The sequence below is a fragment of the Triturus cristatus genome, chromosome 5_2 (genome assembly GCF_964204655.1).
Source record: "Triturus cristatus chromosome 5_2, aTriCri1.1, whole genome shotgun sequence".
NCBI classification, from domain to species: Eukaryota; Metazoa; Chordata; class Amphibia; order Caudata; family Salamandridae; genus Triturus; species Triturus cristatus.
Genome location: NC_140588.1, coordinates 466,227,851 through 466,250,804, shown reverse-complemented (window position 1 = coordinate 466,250,804; position 22,954 = coordinate 466,227,851). Strand labels below are relative to the sequence as shown.

General features: G+C 45.6%; 1 protein-coding gene across 1 annotated transcript in view; it reads left to right on the top strand.

The window, feature by feature from the left end:
• The window catches only part of SUGCT (succinyl-CoA:glutarate-CoA transferase), a 3,154,468-nt gene that overhangs the window by 369,123 nt on the left and 2,762,391 nt on the right, over positions 1 to 22,954 (top strand). The window contains exon 6 of the mRNA XM_085607431.1: positions 16,281 to 16,401. Within this exon, the coding sequence (XP_085463557.1) occupies positions 16,281 to 16,401 (121 nt within the window). The remainder of the gene's footprint in view (positions 1 to 16,280; positions 16,402 to 22,954) is intronic.

Sequence of the window (22,954 nt, the reverse complement as noted above, 5' to 3'; positions counted from 1 at the left end):
CAGGCTCTCTGGAGCCACTGCTCCTCCCCAGCCCCTGACACTCCAAAGCCAGACATGCAATACACAAACCTAGCAGAGTCACCCTGGATGGCTAAGCAAGAAAATACCAACTTCTAAAAGTGGTATTTTCAAACACAGAATGTAAAAATCACCCTCACTAAAAGATGCATATTAACATTCTGAGTTTAGGCATTTCAAACTTTCTTTTTCTACCTTGTTCCCAGGGGCAGTTATGTTTATTAGATGTTATAAACAAACTCCCCATTCTCTCCTATGGGAGCAGATAGCCTTGCAATAGTGAAAAAAGAAATTGGCAGTATTTCACTATCAGGACATGCCACACACATCAGGTTATGTCCTACCTTTCACATACAATGCACCCTGCCCCCAGGGGTACCTTGGGCATACCATAGGATTGACTAACATATAAGAAAAGGGAAGGTTTAGGGACTGGCAAGTGTGTGCACTTGCCAAGTCGACAGGGCAGTACCAGACTGCACACAGGCTCTGCAATGGCAGGCCAGAGTTTACATTTACAGGCTGCTTATGTGGGTGGCACAATCAATGCTGCAGTCCACTAGCAGCATTTGATTTACAGGCCCTGTGCACACACAGTGCACTGTACTAGGGTCTAACTAGTAAATCAAATATGCCAATCATGGAATCACCAATCCATAACAACAATTTACGAAGGGAGCACTTGCATTTTGGCATTGAACAGCAGTGGCAAAGTGCCCAAAGCATCTAGACCAGCTAAACGAAGACCAAAACACAGCAAAAACACAGGAGACAAAAGGTAAAAATACAGGGGAAACCCACGCCAATTGTGCCTGGTCTAACAGGCCAGAAAGGAGGAGAAAATGAAATGGTGACCACCACTTCTATGAGTCCTGTCCACCTGGCATACCAAACGGAGATGAGGAAAGCGAAATGTCTGTCAAAGTTATCTGGTTGTCATTATAGGCTTGTATCATTGTTTTTGTGCTTTACAAACCAAAATGGAAACCTCAGCTTTGAGGCTGGGTCAAAGCACAATAGTTAATTTCCAAGTAAAGGCTGTTCTAGATTTCAGAGAATCCACTTGATTGCTTGTGAAAATGTTCTACCAGGGCATGGTGTTGGTGGAGAAAAAAATGATGTCCGTTTTCACCTCTATGCAGCCAGTAGTATTGGTCCAGTATGGTGGTCTGGAGAGCTTTTTTTTTTTACAGTTTTGTGTGTGAATGTGTTAGCTGCAGTCTTGGAAAAGCGCGAGAGGTACAGCATGTCAAGGAGTGGGGCCTGCTGTAGCCAGGGCCAAGACGTGTAGTTTCGGAAGTTGCATCCGTTAGGCAGTTGGTAATATGATATGGTAGAACTAAACCTGAGTAAGCTAACTTGGTAGAAAAGTGGGGAGTGCGGTGAGAAAACGTGCATGTATAAACTTGTGTTTTTTCTACCATACAGTTAGGTAAACTCCATCCCAGACATTGATCTGAAGTAGGTAGCGATACCAGCCAGCTGTTGTCCTATCTTTAACCAGTATATGTGGTTGGAGCAGTGATCTAAATGTGTGCGGTCAGTACAGGAATATTGACCAGTTAATTGGCGGGACAGAGGCTGAACTGCACTGAGTGTTACGTTTTTGACGTAAACTTGTCTCTCTAATTTACAGCAGCCAGGAAGACTTGCAAAAATAAAATGAACAGCATTAAAACCCAAATCTGCAGAAATAACATCAGACCCAAGCAAAATGTTGGAAGCTGACTTAAGACTTAGTTAGCTCTTTGCGAGGCAGTAAAAGTGAAAGGGTCACACTGCAAAAGCGTCCCTTAGTTTATACTGCTGTAGGGGAAGCTAGCATGATTAAATGTACTCTTCATGCTTACACTGCCATTCCAACAGCAGACTCCGCCAGGTACTTTCCGCCTTACACTGCTCCTTTTAGGGCATAGCATTCTAGGGGGTTACTTAAAGAAGACATTACAGTTCACATGCTTTACTACACTGTGTATTTAGCATTTACATTAGCACTGGGCACTAAAACTTTGAGGCTGAATTTGTTCAATGTGTCCAAAACAATTCACGCAAATTGTTTCGGACACATTGAATAAATACAATTCTTATCTTTCAGGTTATACCCGAGGATCTATGGTTAGGATCAACTGCGGGCACATTACATTTTATATGTTTTAGCACATTATATTTTGAGATCTGTGATTACTGTATAGAATTAACTCTGTAGTGATACTGAGCTACATAACACTTGATAGGAAAAGAGACCAACCAAAACCAAGCTTTGAGTTATGTTACAGAGAAGGTAAAGCTGTAACTAATCTGGCTGCCTTGTGGGATGGAGGGAAACGAAAAACTACAAACTGAAGACAAGGACATTAGAACATATGTGGAAACGTATGAAGTGGAGGGTATATAAACAGAGGCGTAGCTTGGTCAGTAAGATTGGGGGGGGGTGAGCTTTAGATTTTCCAACAATCACGCTGGCATATAATACCAAAATATATTAGACAACCAGCAGGGCTCATGGGAGGAATTAAAGGGGACGTGGAAAGGGAGACGAATGTGGATTGGTAGGGGTACTAAGTGAGAGAAAACACAATATTTTGTAAGATATCCAACATTTTTGAAGACTTTTAACTCAGAGAGGCAGAGAGTGTACGCGTTTTCCACTGTATGTACAAATTCCATGTGAAATCTATCAAACACCTCACCATACCCAACTGAAAGCACCTGTACTCAACTATTTTCCAGAAAATACATTTATTAGGTGGGTATAACACCCCAAACCCCCCCCCCCCACCACCATGAAGAATCGCCCCTTGATTAGGGTGGCCAGGTTTTGAGAAGCAAAAACCAGGACAGGCCAGACATAAAGATAGGACTAAAGCCTTTAGTCTTCTATATCTAGCCTGTCACGTTTTTTTGCATAGCCACATATATTGTATATGTGTGTGTGTGTGTGTGTGTGTGTATATATATAGTTATAGTTAGGAATTAGCATTTAAAAAACCTTAGAAATTCACTGAAAAAACCATAGGTTTCAGGGACGTTATAGTTAGTTGGACATTTGACTCATATAAAACCAGAGAAATTCACCTGTTATAGTTAGTTGAGCTAACTATAACTCGCGCGCCCGCAATGCACTGATGATGACGTCACATATTACATCACTCATGACATGGTCAGTGACATCACTGATGACATCTCAAATGACATCACTGATGACATCAATGATGACATCATCCAGTGAATGTGTGTTTCTGTAAAGTTTTAATATTTTTCAGATATATCTATGCCAGGTGTATTGAAGAAAGAGTGAATTTATAAGTCCCTGAATGGATTATTTAGTAGGTGCGTGACTGACTGTATAAGTGAGTGATTGAACATGTGTTACTGAATGTATGGGTTAGTGACTAAACTGTGTGAAAGTCTGTATTAGTGTCTCAGTTGGTGTATAAGTGGCTCCATGGGTTGGTGAGTAGCTACATGAGTGTCTATATGGGTTATTGATTTGTTGTCTGAGTGTCTGTCTGGGTGGGTGCGGGGGTGTGTGACTCTGTGTATACATGTCTCAGTGGGTGATTCGCTGGTTGTATGGATTAAAAAGTGCATCTAGGAAGGGCTGTATGGGTGAGTTAGTGTGTGTATGGGTGAGTTGGTGGAGTGAATGAATGTCTCACTGGTATATGTGTGAGTAACTACATATGTTCTAAGGCAGTATATGTGAGTGTTGGAGTATATAAATGACTATACGTGAGAGTAAGTTATTTGAAGAGTGGGTGTATAAAAGAATGTCTGCTTCTATCAGTGATTGTATAAGACAGTAAGTATGTGTTAGTATCTGCATAAACAAGTGATGTGGTGTGTGTATAAATAACTGTATACCTGAGTAAATACCTATGTGATTGATTCTTTACATGACTGACTAGGTGTGTGAGTAACTCTATGGATGAGTGGCGGACTGTCACTATGTATAGGTGTATGAGTGCATATTATAGTACTGTATTGATGAGTAACTGCATGTATAAGTGAGTGGATGTGAGTGTAGACCTAGGAAATAGTGGGTGGTATGTAGTATCTGGCATTGTTGTGTGTATGGTTTCAAAAATAGTAGTCTGTATTTTAGAGTGCGTGTATCAAAGTTTAAATTAGGCCATCAGTATGTGCATCAGATTGTCAGGTGGATGATGTCATCAGTGATGTCTTCAGTGATGCCATTTGAGATGTCATCAGTGATGTCATCAGTGATGTCACTGACCATGTCATGAGTGATGTAATATGTGACGTCATCACCAGTGCATTGCGGGTGCGCGAGTTATAATGAGCTCAACTAACTATAACAGGCGAATTTCTCTGGTTTTCTATGAGTCAAATGTCCAACTAACTAGAACGATCCTGAAACCTATGGTTTTTTCAGTGAATTTCTAAGGTTTTTTAAATGCTAATTCCTAACTATAACGTCTGTAAAACCTATTATTTTTTCAGTGACTTTCAAAGGTTTTTTAAATGTTAATTTCATATTTTAATATTTATAAAACCTATATTTTTTCTATTTTTTTGTTGTAATATTTTGCAACTCTATTATCCTTTTTTATTTAAATTTGAAAAATTATATAATTTTTTATATCTTCCCAAAAAGTATGTATATATGTAATTTTTTTTTTTAGAAAACTAGACTCCCGTACCAGTAGTGTACCAAGCTCCATCACCACGCGAATCCTATCTGCGATTTTGCGAAACTCGTTAAGGATGCGCATTTCGTATCCGACGGCTTCGTAGCACTGTGTCCCGCCTAACATCATATACGTGTATGGTGGCAACTGCTCCTAGTTTGGTATGCAACGGCTGCGCGGTACCAATACATGCATTACGTCATCTACGTATAGGGTCGCGCTGGCTGCGCGTTCTGTATGCAACGAGTGCACGCTGCCAGGTCCTGTGTTACGTCATAGACGTATGGTATCGCGCCGGGTACGTCATTCCCTCATTTATTTTTTTATGTCTCAAAAATATCTAAATAAGTTTAAAGTGTATATGACAGCAAGCGATAATCTAAAATATTTTCCACATTTATATATTTCTAACTGTAATAAACTTATATTATGGTAAATATATTTTCTCAAAATCGCATCGGGTGCGGCCTCCTTGCGCGCTCGGTGCACGCTTGCCATGTGACCTTAAAAAAAAGCTTTTGATTGGTTCATAACATTTCCCATTGTAACAGTTGGCGGACCCCACCCATTTTAGTCATTCTCTCTACACCATTTGATGATAGACACCTCTTCTGCTTACAGAGCTTTTTAGAATAGTTTTTTGCTGTGTACACATATCTTATAGTACACACAACATGCAACGATCATCTTGATCAATAATCATGCTCTGTACAGTAGCCTTCCACGTGTGATACCCATGCATCTGAAACGTTACATCAAAAAATAAATGTGTGTTACATGATGCCCCTGGTGTGTGTGCACACATTATTGTGCTGCCTTTCGGCCTGGGTATTGGTGGCTCGAAGGGAGAGTACACATCCTAGATCACATTTGACAAACAGTAAAGAGTAATGTGTAGATTTGTGTTGCAGTATGCTCTGCTGTCAGGCTTTACCAGTATGTGTCATATGTGAGACTTTCAGATTCACGTTTGACATGCATTGCTTAACTGTAATGAGCGTTATCACTGTGTATGATGTAGCCTCACTGCTGATCCTCCCTCCATCCGAGCACATTCACATGTGTGCGCTTCACGATAGCAACAGTTTCAATAATGACGCACTCCATTGACATGCGTGTCTGCGCATATCCACAAGCTTGACAACGACATGTGATGTTGTCCATTCAATGTTTTCGAACAGCATCTCATTAGCGATCGTTGCCGCCCTCCCGGTACATGCTACATTAATGTAAATTGCGGATTTTGCGACATCAAAACTGCAATAGGGACACACACATAAGTACACTTCCTGCCCAGGCAGGAACTGAACAACGCCCAGGTCCCCAGAATAATTATTCACACCCCTACGCTGGCCTGGCGTACGCAAGCCCAGCCCAGCCCACTTTGCATACGTATAAATAGGATAACGACGACGCCACCTGTCCCAGTTCTTCCACACTGCTTCAGGTGATATGGCCGCATCCACCTCACATATCACAATGCGCAATAAAAAAAAGCGATCCATGAGGTGTACATCATCCTGGCAATTAAAACTCCATCTGAATTGTGAACCCTGCTGAACGTCATGTTTGGACACAAACTAAACACAGCAGGAGAGCAGTGGGGCCTGCGTGCACAGGGGCTGCAATTGAGCGTGGTGCGGCGGAAGGGATGGGGTGCATCAGCCTGGGTGCACAGGTGCAAACAAGCGATGTTGCCGTGCGTAATGATGTGATCTCTGACCTCATTCAGTCACATCTCTCTCTCATTTTAAGGACCTGCTGGACCGTACTGTAGACATGAGCCAGCAGGGAGAGCTGCCCTACAGACACGTGGCGTTGGCTTTTGGGGCACTGTAGTGAGCTGATTACTAAGTGTACATGCACACAGACTTGCCCAACTGCATTGCACGCGCACATTATTCTTCTAGCATGCGCTCTGTTCCTTTGTATGTGAACGTTGGCATAATATATTATTATTTAACCTTGTGTATTCTCGTGCACTCCAACTACTCTCTGAACCACGATTACCACTAACAGTTCGTACTTCAAGAAGGAAGGATGCACTCAACTGGTGTTCTCTCTTAAGCTTGAAATAAACCTTCATTTACCTTAAGACATTTCCACCATCATATTATTTCTCCCTTTTCAGACACTGAGTTAGTGGCACCATAATCGGCGGAGCGGATGCTCAGCCCGTGAAGAGGCCCTGGGCATTCTGACGCCTTCCATCGTGGTATCAAGACACCGTCCCCGACCGGAGTCCTGCTGTGCCACCCTAAGAGCGGCACCCCGGAGTTGGAGCTCGCACTGGCACGTCGTTGGACACACCGGTTGTGGCAGGTGAGCAGTGAAGCCTCGGTCCGCAGGAGCTGCAATTGAGCACAGTGCCGGGGAAGGGGAGGGGGTGCAGCAGCCTGGGTGCACAAGTACAGACAAGCACTGTTGCCGTAGATAATAATATAATCTCTGGCCGCATTCCTATCTCTGTTTCATTTGAAAGACTTGCTGGACCGCACTCTTTCTCGCGGACCCCAGCGTCCCAGACACACGGGTGACGGGAGTTGAACAGTGAGGGCTGGGTGCAGTAGGCCGATGCTCTGTCTCCTCCTCCCTCTGTTCTTTTGACTCTCCCTCCCCTTCTCCCTTCCACCCACTCGCTCTCTGTCCCATTCTCACTTTCTTCCTTTCATTCTGACTACCTTTCCTTTTAGGTGTTGTGTACGCAGTGCGCACGCACTGTATAGGAGACCTTTAGTCGTCGTGCAGCTCTTTTTACAAAGCACCTACTCGTGCTTGTGGCGGCATACGGCTTGCTGGAGTGCGCAGCCACGCGCCACAAGCACGAGTATGTGCTTTGAAAAAGAGCAGGATGCGCGATCACGCACCCGCTCATCGCCAGTGCACTCACTCAAGCGCCTCTGAGCACCACTTGCGTGCTATTTAAAATTTTATTTTAGCGCATGCATACAACTCCCGGGCTTGTTATTTCATTGTATTTATTTTGACGTTTTTAGAGCGCCTAAGTGGCACCATAGGAGAACTTCAGGGCGTGTGCTGGTATTGCCTCTTTTCTGATGCCAGCTCATGGGTGCGGCTTAAAGCTGCCTCTGGTCTCATGCGGTGAGCCAATGGTGGTGATTTTTAGGGATAGGAACCTCATACTGTGAGCAGGAGCCAGTGTCACTGGGCAGGGTGCCTTGGGTCAAAGGGCAAGGAGCCTTTAGTCCCGTGCAGAGGGCGCTTGCTTGAAACGTACTGTGCACAGGGCTTTAAGTGGGCCGGGTTCCTCCTGGTCGTAGACCTGCCAGCAATTAACAAGCATTTGCAATGCAATAGGTCTCGCATTTACGCGAGTTTGAGCTATTGACAATGCAAATAACAATGCCTTTTATTTTTGTTTTTGTTTTTAAAACATCAATAAAAGGCATTGTCATTTACAATGCCAATAGCTTAAACTCGCGTTAATGCGAGAGCTATTGCATTGCAAATGCTTGTTCTCTTGGACATGGCACACATAATTATGTTTCTTTTTTCTCTTGCAGGTTTTGTACGCTGCTTCCGGAGGAGTCCCACCCACTTCTTTCATGTTTTACTGTTGTTCGAATAAAGTTACGTTTCCATTTATTTGTGTTGTTTTAATAAAAGTTATTTTTTTTACCAATAAATAAGTGAGTGTATGGGTCTTCTTTTTCGGACAACACTTGTCTGTAGTTTATTGTGAAAATCGGCGGTTGCACCTACCAAATATAAACCAACAGACTATTACTTTTACCTGACAATCTCTGGAATATCATTGATATCAGGTCCATGCGAGGAAGAGGGAGCACCGAGCTGCGCTTCCATTGCAGCTTCGACTTTGGGTGAGGATCTGGGCAGTCCACCTCCCAAACAAAAGAGAAAAGGCGGCAGAGGAACTTTGAGGAAATCACCGCAGCCTCAAATTCTCAAACCCCCTGTTGTTTGCACCTGTGAATGTAAAATTGAACTGTTGCTGGACAATCTTACTACTAAGCTGGGGTCTTTGACTAAGGACTTGTTGGCGCCCATATTTTTAAAATTGGATGAAATTGAATTGAAATGTAACTCTTTTATCTCCATGTGACATAAAAACAAGGGGGAGAGGGGACGCCTGTCCCGAAACTGGTGGTGTGATTCAAGTGCCGCAGATGAACAGCTCACAAGATAATACTGCACCATCTCTAATTAGTACTGGGGAACCCGCCCCTGCTTCGTCCACACCCCATACGGAAGGTCAGGTAAAAACTAAGGTGGGCACATCACCCACACATCCCTCCTCAGTCCCAAACACGGCCATAGCCAAAAATGTTAGTACCATCGGCCTTCCTCCCGAATCTGCGCCTCTAGTCACCATTTTAACAGGGGTGCCCACACTTACTTCTGGTACCAAGGAAACAACTTTGGATCTTATGTATAAGTTGGCTCATTGGTGCAATAACAATGTGGAAAATGGCCCACAGTTCACTGCTGACATCATTATGGCCAGAAGGGTGGGGTGGGTAGGCTATGGGACTAGGAAAACTGTGGAGGGAGACTGTATTATTGTCAATTTTAAGAATCCTATGCAGGCAAGAGCAATGGTAGACTGTCAAGTTAGGGATGGTACTAAGTCCCAAATTAGAATACCCTCTTTTTATCTTTTAATCCCCCTAAACCGCCCCCGAGAAATACGGATTGGCAGTTTCCATTCAAGCCAGCGAAGCCTCATCAACAAAGAAATGCGAACTCAGGGTTAATTTTGACTAAGCGTTTCTTACCTCTAGATTGCCCGTCGAGTCTTGATGAAAATGACTGACTATCTCCTGTGATTATAGATACCCCAGGCAAGCAGCCGCTATTAAACACCTCCACTAATCCATGTGTTTTTGCGCCCACACCACCCCCTCCATCACTGCTTAACAATGTATCTACATCCATTTCTACCCCGGTTAATTCTGTAGATCCTTCCTGGAACATTGCAGGCCTTAGGTCTAAACAGGGTAACATTGCTTGGGAACAGTTTCTTAGAATTCATCATATTATTGCTTTACAGGAAACATGGGAACCTGAAAACTGTTTTTACCTCGATGGTTTTACTACGTTTTGTAAATATGCTGTCCCCTCAAACATGGGAAGAGCCAGAGGGGGTCTACTTTTAATGTTCTCATTAAAACTTTCTTATCAAGCAAAATTGATGGATTGTCGCTCACCCAATGTGTTAGCAGTGGCATTGTCACGCAAGAATTTCCCCACTCTGTTAGTGGTAATTTTTATAATTCGCACACTAAATCACATGAGACAGAATATCACTTAGCAATGGAGGCCTTATTAGAAAGCTATGGGGAAGCAACTCAAGCTTACCACGATACATTAATTCTTGGGGACTTTAACATCCATCAGTGCAGCCTCAATTGTATCTCCACAATGGAGAAGGACAACGGTCATGATGATCTGTCAAATCATTTTGAGCACACACCATCGGGCATTTATTTAGAAAGTTTTCTTTCAGACCATAATTTGTTATGTCTACAGCAATCAGATCCTACAGCGCTGGTCCCCACCTATGTAGGCAGTGGTAGTTCTAGTGTCATTGACTTCATTATGATATCTGTACCACTAGCACCAGTTGCCAACAAGATAAGTGTTACGTGGAGTTGCCTCAGTGACCATAATCCCTTAACATTGGATGCCTCCCTTTTGGCCGCTTTTGAGGGGAGGGCCACAAGTCAAATTGCTAACGAGAATATCAGCACCAAACACCAAGCTAGGAGACTGAAGTGGGAAAGGATTACATCGGTGAGCTTCTTAGATAATCTATATTCAACCTGTGCACCGGAGTTCCAAGTGTGTATGGACCCTGCTTCACAAGACAATGACACTCTTGAAGCTTTTGATAGCATTATTAGGCAGGTGACAACTGACCTAACCTCTAATTCTAGAACCAGTTCTCCAAAAATTAAAAGGTGGTTTGACAAAATGTGTTCAGTTATTCATAAGGGACTAAAACAGGCCCTGATGCAAAAGCCAATGGGTGTTATATTGATTAGGCATTGTAGGAAGGCCTATAAACTTGCAATCCAGGCAAGGAAGAAACAGATAAGGGAACAGGCCTGGGAAGCACTAACTAAAGCCAGCGTTTTGGCCGATAACACTAGATTTTGGTCGGTGGTTAATAGCCCTTACTTCTCAGATACACCTAATTCCAGTAGGGATTGCACAATACCAGCTGAGCTCTGGGTCCACCATTTTAGTAACATCTATAGTTATACAAACTTGGAATCTGCCGCAGGACAATCAGTTCCCGGCCTACTTAGTAACCCCCTTAATTTTAACATAGATGAGGTCCAAAAAGCCATTGCTTCAACCTCGGCAGGCAAGGCGCTTGGACCAGATGGGGTACCCACTGACCTTTATAAAGGTGATCCAAAGGTTTGGGCCAAGATTTTAACCCATGTTTTTAATGTAGCGTGCTCTAAGGGTTTTCCTCATCGTGGGCTAAGGCGGTTATCATCCCTATATTTAAAAAAGGAGCTCGGGACGATCCCGCATGCTATAGACCAATTTCTCTTTTAGACTCCGTGGCAAAAATATTGGGGAAAGTAATTCTGGATCGACTTACAGGATATCTCAATCAGGCCAATATCATCTCTGACCTGCAGTATGGTTTTAGGCAGGGGAAAGGGACCTTGGACCAGTGCCTAAACCTGCATCTAGTTATTGGAAAGTACACCATTGCCAAGAGAGGAACCTTACATCTGGCCTTCATGGACCTAACCTTAGCTTTTAACTATGTAAACAGGTCTAAGCTGTGGTTAGTGTTACGTGAGCTAGGGATAGATGCAGAGTTAGTGTCCTTTTTTCACACTGCCCATGAAAACACCATAGCAGCTGTAAGGTACAACACAGATGGTAGTTTGACTAACTCCTGGGAAGTAAAAAGGGGGTCAGGCAGGGGTGCATTCTGGCACCTCTGCCGTTCACACTTTACATTAATAGATTGGGTGAAACCCTAACAGCTTGTTGTGAAGATATCCCAGAGCTGGCTCCAAAGTGATACCTGCACTTCTGTATGCAGATGATGCAGTTCTGCTGGCCAGAACTGCATTGGGCCTACAACGTCTTTTAAACTGTTTTATAAGCTTTATGGAGTCATTGGATCTAACTACAAACTATAAGAAATCGCACAGTATGACTATAGGTTCAGGAAAGGCGGCTAAGGCCAAATTTTATTGTAAAGGGGCAGAACAGACTAAGGTGCCCACGTTTCCTTTTCTACGGGTAGTTTTTGACGAAAAAAAATCCTGGGGTCCGCAAATCCTACTTAAAAGGAACACTCTGGCCTGAGCAGCGGGGGCCACTTGGAATTTTGCAAAAAGATTGGGGTCTAAACCGCTCCCTGCTCTATTAAAATCTATAACTCAAAATGCATCCCGATGGCTACGTATGGGAGTGACATTTGGGGGTATAAGGATGCGAAGGGGATCCAGATAGCTGAGAATAACTATATGCGGAAACTCCTTGCGGTCCTCATCGCAACACCCGTTTTTAACGTGCATGAAGAACTGGGAGCTGGATATATCTCAGACGAGATTGCGGTTGCACCATTGCTACGCTGAATCAGAACCTGGGCGTCCCCAGCGCCAAACCTGGGCCAGCTCATAATTGGCGACTGCTCTAGTCTGGATGGGGCCTTGCGCATCCCCTGGTTGAAATACATAAAAGAACAGACCGGATGGCTTGGCCACCGGATCTGTTCCTGAACCCAGGGGTATTGAGCAAAACTGCTATCGGAGCTTTTAAAAAGCAGTTTTTGGACAAGCGGCAGATGCTTAGGGAGGAGGCGGAAGTAGTAAAACCGTCTGTGAGGAGTTTTGTTATATTGAGTATGGGCCCACAGATGCAGCCTTATTTAACTTATGTTAACAAAGCATATCATCGCTTTGTATTGACTAGATTTCGTCTGAATCTGGTCCCTTGGCTCTTGGCATTTCCCCTAGGCTACTTGAAGCCTGATTCGCTCAAACCCTGCCAGTGCAACAATTTCTCAGACCAGGACACATTACATTTTATGTTTTTTTGCACTTTTTACGACCCTCAGCGCAGGTCTCACATTTTACCACTGTTTAAAGATCGACTGTTTGTTCAAGTGAGGCCGGCTTTGACTTATCTTCAAATGCTACCTTCTTCCACAATTTGCCTGGGGGGTTGCAAGATTTTTAATAGCGGCCATTAGATACAGCAAAAGCTTGTCGGCTCCAGGGTCAGTGTGTTCGGTTACTTAATGTGTATTTCACGAGATAGATTCAATATATTCTGGTCATTTATTCATTGTATGTTTATACCTTATATTGCTGCTTTGTTTGTATATCTATAGATGTTTGATGAATTTGTAAATTGGGATACCTTTTTATCTGTTTTGCATATAGTATCTTTAGAATATAATTTTTTTAATGTTTTTTAAGGTTTGAAGTACCAATGTTTTGAAATGAACTGTGCTTTTATGACTCTTAGCTGTTGAATAAAGTATCTTTTGACTTTGACTATTACATAAATGAAGCCTGGGTAATTCTACAACGGCAAGGGTTCTATGAGTGTATCACTTTAAACACCATGAGTACTGCCCGTGTAATTTCAGAACCAATAAGGCACTGCCTAGGGCCACCGAGGCTTTAAGGACTGGCGAGGCCCACCCTGCATATTTAAGTAAAGCTCCGGAGGTTGCCGATCCCCGGTCTTGAGTTGGCCTCGAAGCCCCCGAACAATTTGTAAGAATACCCGGGGAGGTGTCGATCCCCTAGTTTGTGAAACGTCTCTGTGCCTTCCCGCGCCTAATTTACATGTGAGATTAAGGTCCCCAGTGCTGCAGAGACCCCGCAATATAATATTAGGATTGGCCCCGGAACATTACCCACCAGTGGGCTCATTTAAATGAACGGGTGAGACCCCACTTCATTTTTTTTTCTCCATTTTTACCATCCGGATCCGCTTTATTGATGCGATACAAGGGTTTCCTCCTCTCGCTTCAATGATGCAAAAAAGAATTTACTATCACAGGGTGGAAGCAATGCTCCCGCCCTGTAATAGCAAACATAAATGTTCCGCGGATGCACACCCCGGGACATTGTATGACCTGCGCCTGGGAGGTGGTGCTCCATAGGGCCATGATTCATTGGTAAATGCATAACCACAGAATTAGTATAAACGCATACTAACACTACTTGCACACGTGTAGTACAGCAACCAGAGTGTAGTAAAGAGGCTGAGGAAGCCCAAAATCAAAAAATATAAATCCTACCAGAGGTAGGATCACATAGTTCGATCAGCCGACGACTCTGGGATGAGTAGAAACAGCTTCACCAAGAAAACGGGTCTTCAGCAGAACGCAAGCAAGCTCAAAATCTTGGTGAGTGCTGCCTTCTTTTTACCTTCTCCCACTCGTCGCCAAATTTATGTAGTGAAGAGGAAGACAGCAGTGGATCCGATAAGTAGATTTATTGCAGGAAAAGAAGACAGTTTCAACAGCCTCCAACAGGACCAGACAGCAAGGCAACCGTCTTCTCCAGCACCGTGTACAAACTCCCCAAGATTCCCCTCATGACAGCCCTACATTCTAACATTACATACTTACATTATAGTAGCATTACATACTAACATTCTACTATGACTTACATTGGAATACTACACAGAGCACATGACTTTACAGCAATGAGCTCATGGTTTCATCCACGAGTCTTGAGACCGGTAGGGGTGAGTAGTTCGCTTCCCACTCCCTGTATTGTATAAACGCAAACTAACACTTCTTCCACAGGTATGCTACAGCGCCCATAGCACATCACTTTACAGCAATGAGCTCACGGTTTAATCCCTGAGTCTTCAGACCAGTAGGGGTGAGTAGTTCGCTTCACACTCCCTTTATAGTATAAACGCAAACTAACACTACTTAGACAGTTATACTACAGCGGCCAGTATGCTACAGCACCCACAGCCCATCACTTTACAACAATCAGCTCGGTTTGATCCCCGACTCTTCACACCGGTAGGCGTGAGTACTTCGCTTCCCACTTCCGGTATAGTATAAATGCACGGTAGAGGTCAGTAGTTCGCTTCCCACTCCCTGTATGGTACAAAACGCCTACTAGCACTACTTCCACAGGCATGCTACAAACACCAGAGCACATCACTTTACAGCAATGACCTCACGGTTTAGGCTCTCAGTTTCATACCCGAGTGTAGCAGCATCTCATCTCAGCACCATGTCACTCTGAGCAACACCGCACTTTCAGTCCGGTAGGAGTGACTACTTCGCTTCGCACTCCCCCACAGAGGTTACAGTGCTCCTATCCTCCTGTTTCCTACTCTTTTCGCCCTTTTTCCCCCTTAATCGTTTCAACGGAATCACAAAATGGCTGCCAACACTTCCTAGTTGCAACCGCTCGCACCGCTCGCAGCCTATAAGCAGCACGCTCGTGCTCGTAACGCTTCAGCCAATCAGATGGCAGAATTCCCAAATATCGATATCTGTAAATTTCGATATTTCTCAAAAACTACTTAACGGATTTACACCAAATAAACAAAAGCGTGCTTTCTAGACCAAGACCCTTCTCCCTGCCAAATTTGGGGTAATTCCGTTCACCCGTTCGACCTGTAGCCTTGTCTAAAGTTTCCTATGGAAATTAACATGGAGAAAACACGTTTTGGGACCCCCCTTTTTTCTCTGCCCCCCCCTTGACGAATCACCCCCAAACTTAGGAGCTGATATGAACAAAAAATTAGTTTGGAAAATGTCATGAAGATTCATCAAACGACGCCAAAGTTATAAGCAAAACAAAAAATGCTCTTCCTATGGAACCTTGGTCCTAACTATACCTACCTACTGGCAATCGCCAGTAGGTAATTTATATATATATATATATATATATATATATATATATATATATAAATATCCCCCACATGATCTCCTCCTTTCAGAAACAGACAAGGCGACACAGCGGGGTCACAGGAGAACTCGGTTTATTACAGTCATGGCGTAACGCGTTTCAGCGGGGGTGCCTTTGTCAAATCCACCACTTTTAAAAGTGCTTCCTAGCTGCCATTGGTGGAAGCACAGCTGTATAAGCGCAAGAGGGGGATCCCTCCACCCTGAGCTCCCCTTGCCCTCCGCTCCACTCTGTTTAGGGCTGCCTGCTCCTAGCAGAGACAAATACATTACTTAACATTTCAGTCTTCAGAACTGCCTGTGAATGGAGGTATAACTTTCATTTCTGATTTGCAGAATGACCTGACCTTTGTCCCAAAAACCGAGATGTTTACCTAAAATTAAGAAAAGTGTGGGGACACCGGGACAGGCCTCTAAGACCTTGGACTGCCCGGGGAAATCTGTTACGTCTGGTCACCCTACCCTGGATAAAGTAGGAAAAGGTGATTGGGCACACACAGGAAGAAAGTGATGTTATTATTCCGAGTCAAAGTTAGGTGTTTGGTTTATGCTGACAACACGTCGCTCTGTTGCTCATTTGTGGTCCAAATGTGTAGACATGCGCACACAATCGTTTTTGTAATTCACATCTGTTCCAAGTATTCCTGAAAGCGAAGTTGAGCTAATATACATTATCCCGTGCTCTTCTTTTTCAGCTTGCAGGCGTCTGTGACGTTTTTGTTGAAAATTATGTCCCCGGGAAGCTTGCTGAGATGGGCCTTGGATATGAAGAGATGAGCAAGATTGCTCCGCACATTGTTTACTGTTCAATAACAGGTACTGCAGTGGAATTACCTCTGACTAATGTAGAAAGAGAAATGTGATGTTTCCCATAATCCCCATTGTTTTAGTTAACGGGCCTATTCGCAAAGGGCCTCCACTCTCGTCCTGGCAGGGGCCCCGCACTCGTACTGGCAGGGGCCCCGCGCTCGTCCTGGCAGGGGCCCCGCACTCGTCCTGGCAGGGGCCCCGCGCTCGTTCTGGCAGGGGCTCCGCACTCGTACTGGCAGGGGCCCCGCACTCGTACTGGCAGGGGCCCCGCACTCGTACTGGCAGGGGCAGGGGCCCCGCGCTCGTCCTGGCAGGGGCTCCGCACTCGTACTGGCAGGGGCCCCGCACTCGTCCTGGCAGGGGCAGGGGCCCCGCGCTCGTCCTGGCAGGGCCCCCGCACTCGTTCTGGCAGGGGCCCCGCGCTCGTCGCGAGACTTCTGCAATAAGTAACTGCAGTACGGAAGTCCTGCCCCGAGTGCGGGGGCTCTTTGTGAAGGTTTAAAAATAAGATATGACAGTACCTCATATAGTTTTTGGCACCCACTGTGGCAGTAGTGATTGTACATTGTATTTATTTATGCATTTTTATATAGCGAGTACCTTACCCGAAGGTGTCAGGGCGCTTTACAATAGAACCAGGTACATTACATAAGGACGTCGGAGTACATAGATTACATATGAGATACAAAAGAGACACGGGTCTAAACACAAAAAGGAAAATTTACAATGGTGTGTACAAAAGATGTGCAATAGAACTAAGAGTGTAGATATAATCTGACATTATTGGCGGAAGTGACCACAAAGAGTTTTGGCGGGAAGTGAGCGCAAAGAATATAGACATATAATAATGATATTATATATCATAGCATTATGATCTCGACTGGTTGGTTAGTTCGAAAATACGTCCAAACAGCATCCAGGTGCCCCAGCTGCTAGCCCCGTCCCCAGGATCATTCTACATAAGGTGAGCAAGCCATGCGGTAGTCAACGTACCCCAGGCGGGACAGCCTTCCTGGTTGTCCCCGGCACTGCACCAGGCATCAGAGAGACGCAGCAGTCTAACCTCTTCACCGAGGGTCGTTTGAGCGGCGCAGGCCGGGGGAGGCTGAACCGCAGAGGAGAAAGGGCATCTATCGAAGACAAACATCCCGTTATACTTCTAATAACTTATATAAGGTGTGCTGGAATGTACACTTTGAAGGCACTGTTAAATCGTAATGTTTTATTAAAAGTTCGAATCAGGGCCGGCTTTTGCTCAGATTCTGCCCTGAGCAGAAAAAGCTGCTGCTGATGAAGAAAATGAAGCCGCAGTGTCCCTTTTGTGTTCACAGTGTCTGGTCTCTTGTCAATTGCAACAGTTTATCAATCGTGTTCTTTTTGCGTCTTTGTGCCCTTGGTTTATTCTTATGTCTTTTGATCTAACATAAAAGCAGGACACGTAAACAAATATCGGCGCTGAGCATGCCACTGACGCCAAATGCAGGACAACCTGCAGTGGTTAGTGTCACGTCAGGGTATAGCAGGCCCCCATTCTATTTCCAACATGACGTCTGCACCATATTTGTTTTATAAATGTGCCTCGACTTGAGCAGTTTAGGAACACCCACAAGAAAAACACTTTGTTTACCCCTCCTCTCCCCCAAATGCACGTAGACATTTTTCTATGTTGGACTGCTGAATCTTGAACACTGTCAAGGGAGTTGTGTAGCACCCACGGTGGGCACACTGTACCATTTTGCATACTATTGCCAGCCGGTCCAAATAAAGATATGCAGGGCCACAGTAATAGACTGTGTTGTCCATTAAAATAGTTCAGCTGACAAACGAATTTTGTCTTGCCAAGTCTTTGGAAAAAGACAGCTCTGAATCCAAACGGGGCAAACTATGCCTATCATCCTTCAAGGTCAATCTAAATTACCAGATGGGACTTTCTAATATGAATACCTGTATTTTCTTTAGCTTTATGAATCACTCATCTCTAGGAGAAGGCAACATGTAAGAAGCAAGCCGATAGAGTATAAAACACCAGTGGTATACACTCTTTTCAGTACAATGTCTACACGTCTTCATACACTTGGCAGCCGAAGGAGGTGTATAATGAGTCTTTTATGGGTAATAAGTTACACAGCACTTGCCACAAACTGGAAAAGTTGCATTCTAGCACATAGTTGCCTTTGGTGGAATTTACCAATTGCTGTTATTTTTGCCCAACAAAATGTCTTGTATCCTGATCGTAGAATGATAAGAGCCCAGTCGGCCATGAGAGAATTCGGAGGTGGCAGCTCTAAAACTGCACTCAGATGTCTGTTGATGGTGTATAAATCCACCATGATAAATTTGCAAGACGTTTAATTTATGACTTCGAGGTGACACCCAGATCTCATTAAAGACGTCTAATACACTGACATATCTAAGTACTAAATATATAAGATCTCCTGGCTTCATGTTACACATTTTTAACTGATTATTAAAGGCTGTGACCTTTCATACTGTTTTTGCTCCTGTGACCTGTAGTTTATAAACATGTGTCTGCAAAAGACACCTAACTCAAAGTGATGTGATGTGAAACCTTCCCCTGTAAGTCCCAGGCTGATCTCTTTCAGCAGAAGCATAAACTCGCTTGTTACTAACATGTGAATCAGTGGCCCTCAAACTCACATGAATATCTCCTGCCATTATCAGCCTACTGGGCTAAGTCACTTCCGATCGAAAGTGTGGCCTGCAGAGATCTGTGCAGCAGGCACTGAGCCTACTGAGATATTTTAAATATTACTCCAACCTGCAAGTCTCACAAAGATGTCTGTGCACAGATCAGCTGATTACTTTTACAGAGATACTCGCTTCCACCAAACAGGTGACACATTCAGTTGAGAAAGTATTCCATCAACAGTGATTTCTTAGTACTGTTCCAACAAGTGGCCTATCCTTAATCACAGATCACAGCAGCAGGAGCTTACTATGATTTGAAACTATTACCTGCCAGTCATGCACACGTTTCTTGAACTGTGCAGAGACTAAGCTAGACCTGTAAATCGACCTTGCAACCTCCTGGATGCACACAACCAGAGGACCTGCCCTCCTACCCGCTGGACTATTTTATTACTTTTGAAACATGTGACCTGCATTGGAAACGCAGATTAATGCAGGAGTCACTTCAGAACCGACTAAGCTACCTTCCAGCGACCTGAAGTTGTGACCTGTAGATCACACGCAAATGTATTTTATCGGTGCAGAAAAACACTAAGCATTGCTAACTGCAATCCAAACCTATGACCTTCAGGAGACAATGGGGGATATTCACAAGGTGCTATCGCCGAGTCAACGACACTTTCTTGCAGCCAAAGTTGCGATAAATAGATCGCCCCATTCACAAGCAGGTGTCAACAGCCCACAGCACCAGTTTACCTGCGAAAGCAGCCGCAAAAAAAATCGCCACAGAAGCCCCTCGCAACTATCGCTAATGAGATGCAGAGTAGGCGTTCCCGTGCCCAAAGCCGCGACACCACTCCACAACATTCACAACGACCAGACCGAACTGCGATAAGAACACAAAACCAGCGATAAGGCGCGTTAGCAGCAGGAAAATAACACCTGCTCTGACCTGGTGCTAAGTTGGACTACAGCCTGCACCACAAAAGGGAGCACAGCCCAAAGCCACATCGGAAGAGCAACAGATGCCATGGAGCCACTGGTCATGCGGCCCGGACACCCAAGAGGGCCACAACACCCACCGCCACCACCCCAGGACCCCAAACCCCACTCGCAACACCCCCCCCCCCCGGACCACCTCAGAGGCAGCGCAGACAAAGGCAGCGGACCCCCAGGAAACACACTAGCCTCATAGACCCAACACCTGACAATGTCATTGCCCACTACAGGCCCAAAAGGACAACCATCCTACGCATCCTGACCAAAAACGCCCAACAGGCCGACGGCACATACACAGCGGACAACCAACATCACACCCCACACAAAGCTGCTGGCTGTGCTGCACCTGTTGGCCCCTGGTAACCCCCAACCAACACCCGCCACAGTCGGAGGAGTCACACAGCCAGCCACATCCAAGTCCCTCACACCTGACCTGGACAACACCATCAGCCTGTCACCCCAGTCCCTATACGTCCAACACAATGCGCAGGATCCGCTGGACACCAAGCAAGGACCATACGCCATAGCTGGATGCACGCATGTGTCGGGGGCAATCCATCCACAGCACACATGTCACACCTGTGCCCCCTGCCGACACAGCACACAATCACCGCAACAGAAAGCACACTTCTCACATCAATGTGCAGACAACAACCGAACACCGTGGAACCTCCACCAATCACGCCTCCAAATAACCAGCCAGTGTGCATGATTCCCTCATCCTCCGACAGTCCATCATCAACCAGCGCTTACAGGATGGCACCAATGGGAATGCACTGCACGTTGTCAAGTACCAAATAAACGTCCCACACACCTCAACTCCACAACCATGCAACTCACAAACCTGGCAATGCACACGTCACAAAATCACATACAACATTCAAAACAACATGCCCACCCACCAGACATGATAGAGATATTCACAATGTTAACCTGGGCAAGTCGTGAACATGAGCCATCAACGGCATGGCACCTCAGCCACACAATAGCCAAATGTGTGGAGAGATGGCAACCAGGCATGTGTGAAGGAGGCAGGAGAACAATGAATGGGAAAGTACGCAATGCCAAGAGTGGCGGCGATGTGCTGGACAGACGCCAGTGTGCAGAACACACCCATATCCACGGCGACATACACCACTGGTGTATGGAGTATAGTGGACAGTGGACGCAGCCATGTCACCACAGCCAGTGGGGGAGTACGTAGAAATGTTGCCTGTTACATCCCCCGTAAGAGTGAGTGGAGTGGGATGGCCCGGCGTACGCCAGGCCAGCGTATGGGTGTGAATAAAAAGCACGTAGCCCTGGGCGTGGTCCTCTTCCGGAATGCCCAACATCCCTGCCAGGGCGGCGCCTCTCACCCCGCCACGAGGCCGACGCCGTCCTCGTGAGTGCAGTTGCCTGCGATCCTGTGCGTCTGCCGTACCCCGGCCTGCAGGACCCTAACCCGTCAGGCCCGCCCCAGCGCAGCAAGGCCATACTGCCCACCTTCCGACACTGGCTTGTGTCAAAGAGGGCCCACCATGTGCCGGCGCAAGCTCCAAGCCAGAGGCCCGCGACCTTGGCAGCCTCCTCAGACCATCACGGCCTCCACGACACAGGCCCGCTTTACTCCTTTCTCATTGCAGTACTCTACTGCTGCATCCGGCCTACACTACGGACCAGTAGGTCACACATTTGGAGCTGAGTCTTGATTACACCATGGCAGGGAACGTCATTTAAGGCAGAGTTCATGTAACTATACTCCCTTCGATGTGGTGCCACCAAGTCTGTGCATAGCATTACAACCACACATGTCTGTGGGCCTACGTGGACAACTGCCCTTGGGCTACACTGCGCACGAGTAGGTCACAGAATTGGAACGGGACATCGATTATTCAAAGGCAGAATACATATCATCGCATGCAAGGCAAGGCGTAAGAGGATGACGCGTGGCAGTCTGGAGGGAATAGGATCATCGTTACCGAGGTGATCGAACACTACCGACAACTGCCCTGGTGTCACTAACTCTGTGCATCGCGAGACAACGACACATGGCTGTGGGCCCAAGCTGTGCCATGGCTCTGGACTGCACTGCGGACAAGTAGGTCACACATGTGAAACTGAGACATGATTTATTTATGGCACATTCTATGCCATTGTACATGCATCGTCGCAGACTGCATCCCCTTTCAGCACTGGTGCCACTGACTCTGTGCCCCATGATCCATGTACACTTCCTGTTTGAACTTTGGTGGCGTGTGAGACTATGGCCTGGGTGTCATCATCATCATCATGTAGCCGATACTGATTTGATGTCAAGTAGGTGTCTGTAGCATTCATCTACTACAATTTGCCTGTGTCTGCTTGGTTCTGCCCTCAGCATCAGGCCCTGGAAGAACACCTTCCACTGTACCCAGAAACACTCTACATCATTCACCTTGGACATCAACGAGGTCCCGCTCAGCTCATGTGTCCCTATCACACTGCACCCGAAGTCACCGTCCTGTGGGGGTCTGCCTGTGCCGGCCGCAGTGCATCCGGGGCCACTAACTCTGTGCACCACAACTCATGGACCTGTTCTGATTGAGTACTGTGCTGTGGATAGCGCACGCAACATTGTTGTCTCATGCAGTGGGGAAAACATGGGACTATGATGAGGAAGATGTGTCAAGTGTGCGGACGAGAGAACGCACAGACAATGGGAAGGCAGGAGGCAACAACCCCAAGGCAGAAATGCAGACTGGAGGTGGAAGTCAAGCTATACACACAGATCTATTACTGGGTATTGCGCTGTGGACTGCGGATGCAACTGTCACCTCAGGCAGTGTGGGACACCTGGGACGTTAATGAGGAAGTTGATTCAGGTGTAACACACCCCACTGCATCTGCATCAGAACTAACCCAAAGGGACACAGTCGTAGCAATTTCTTCA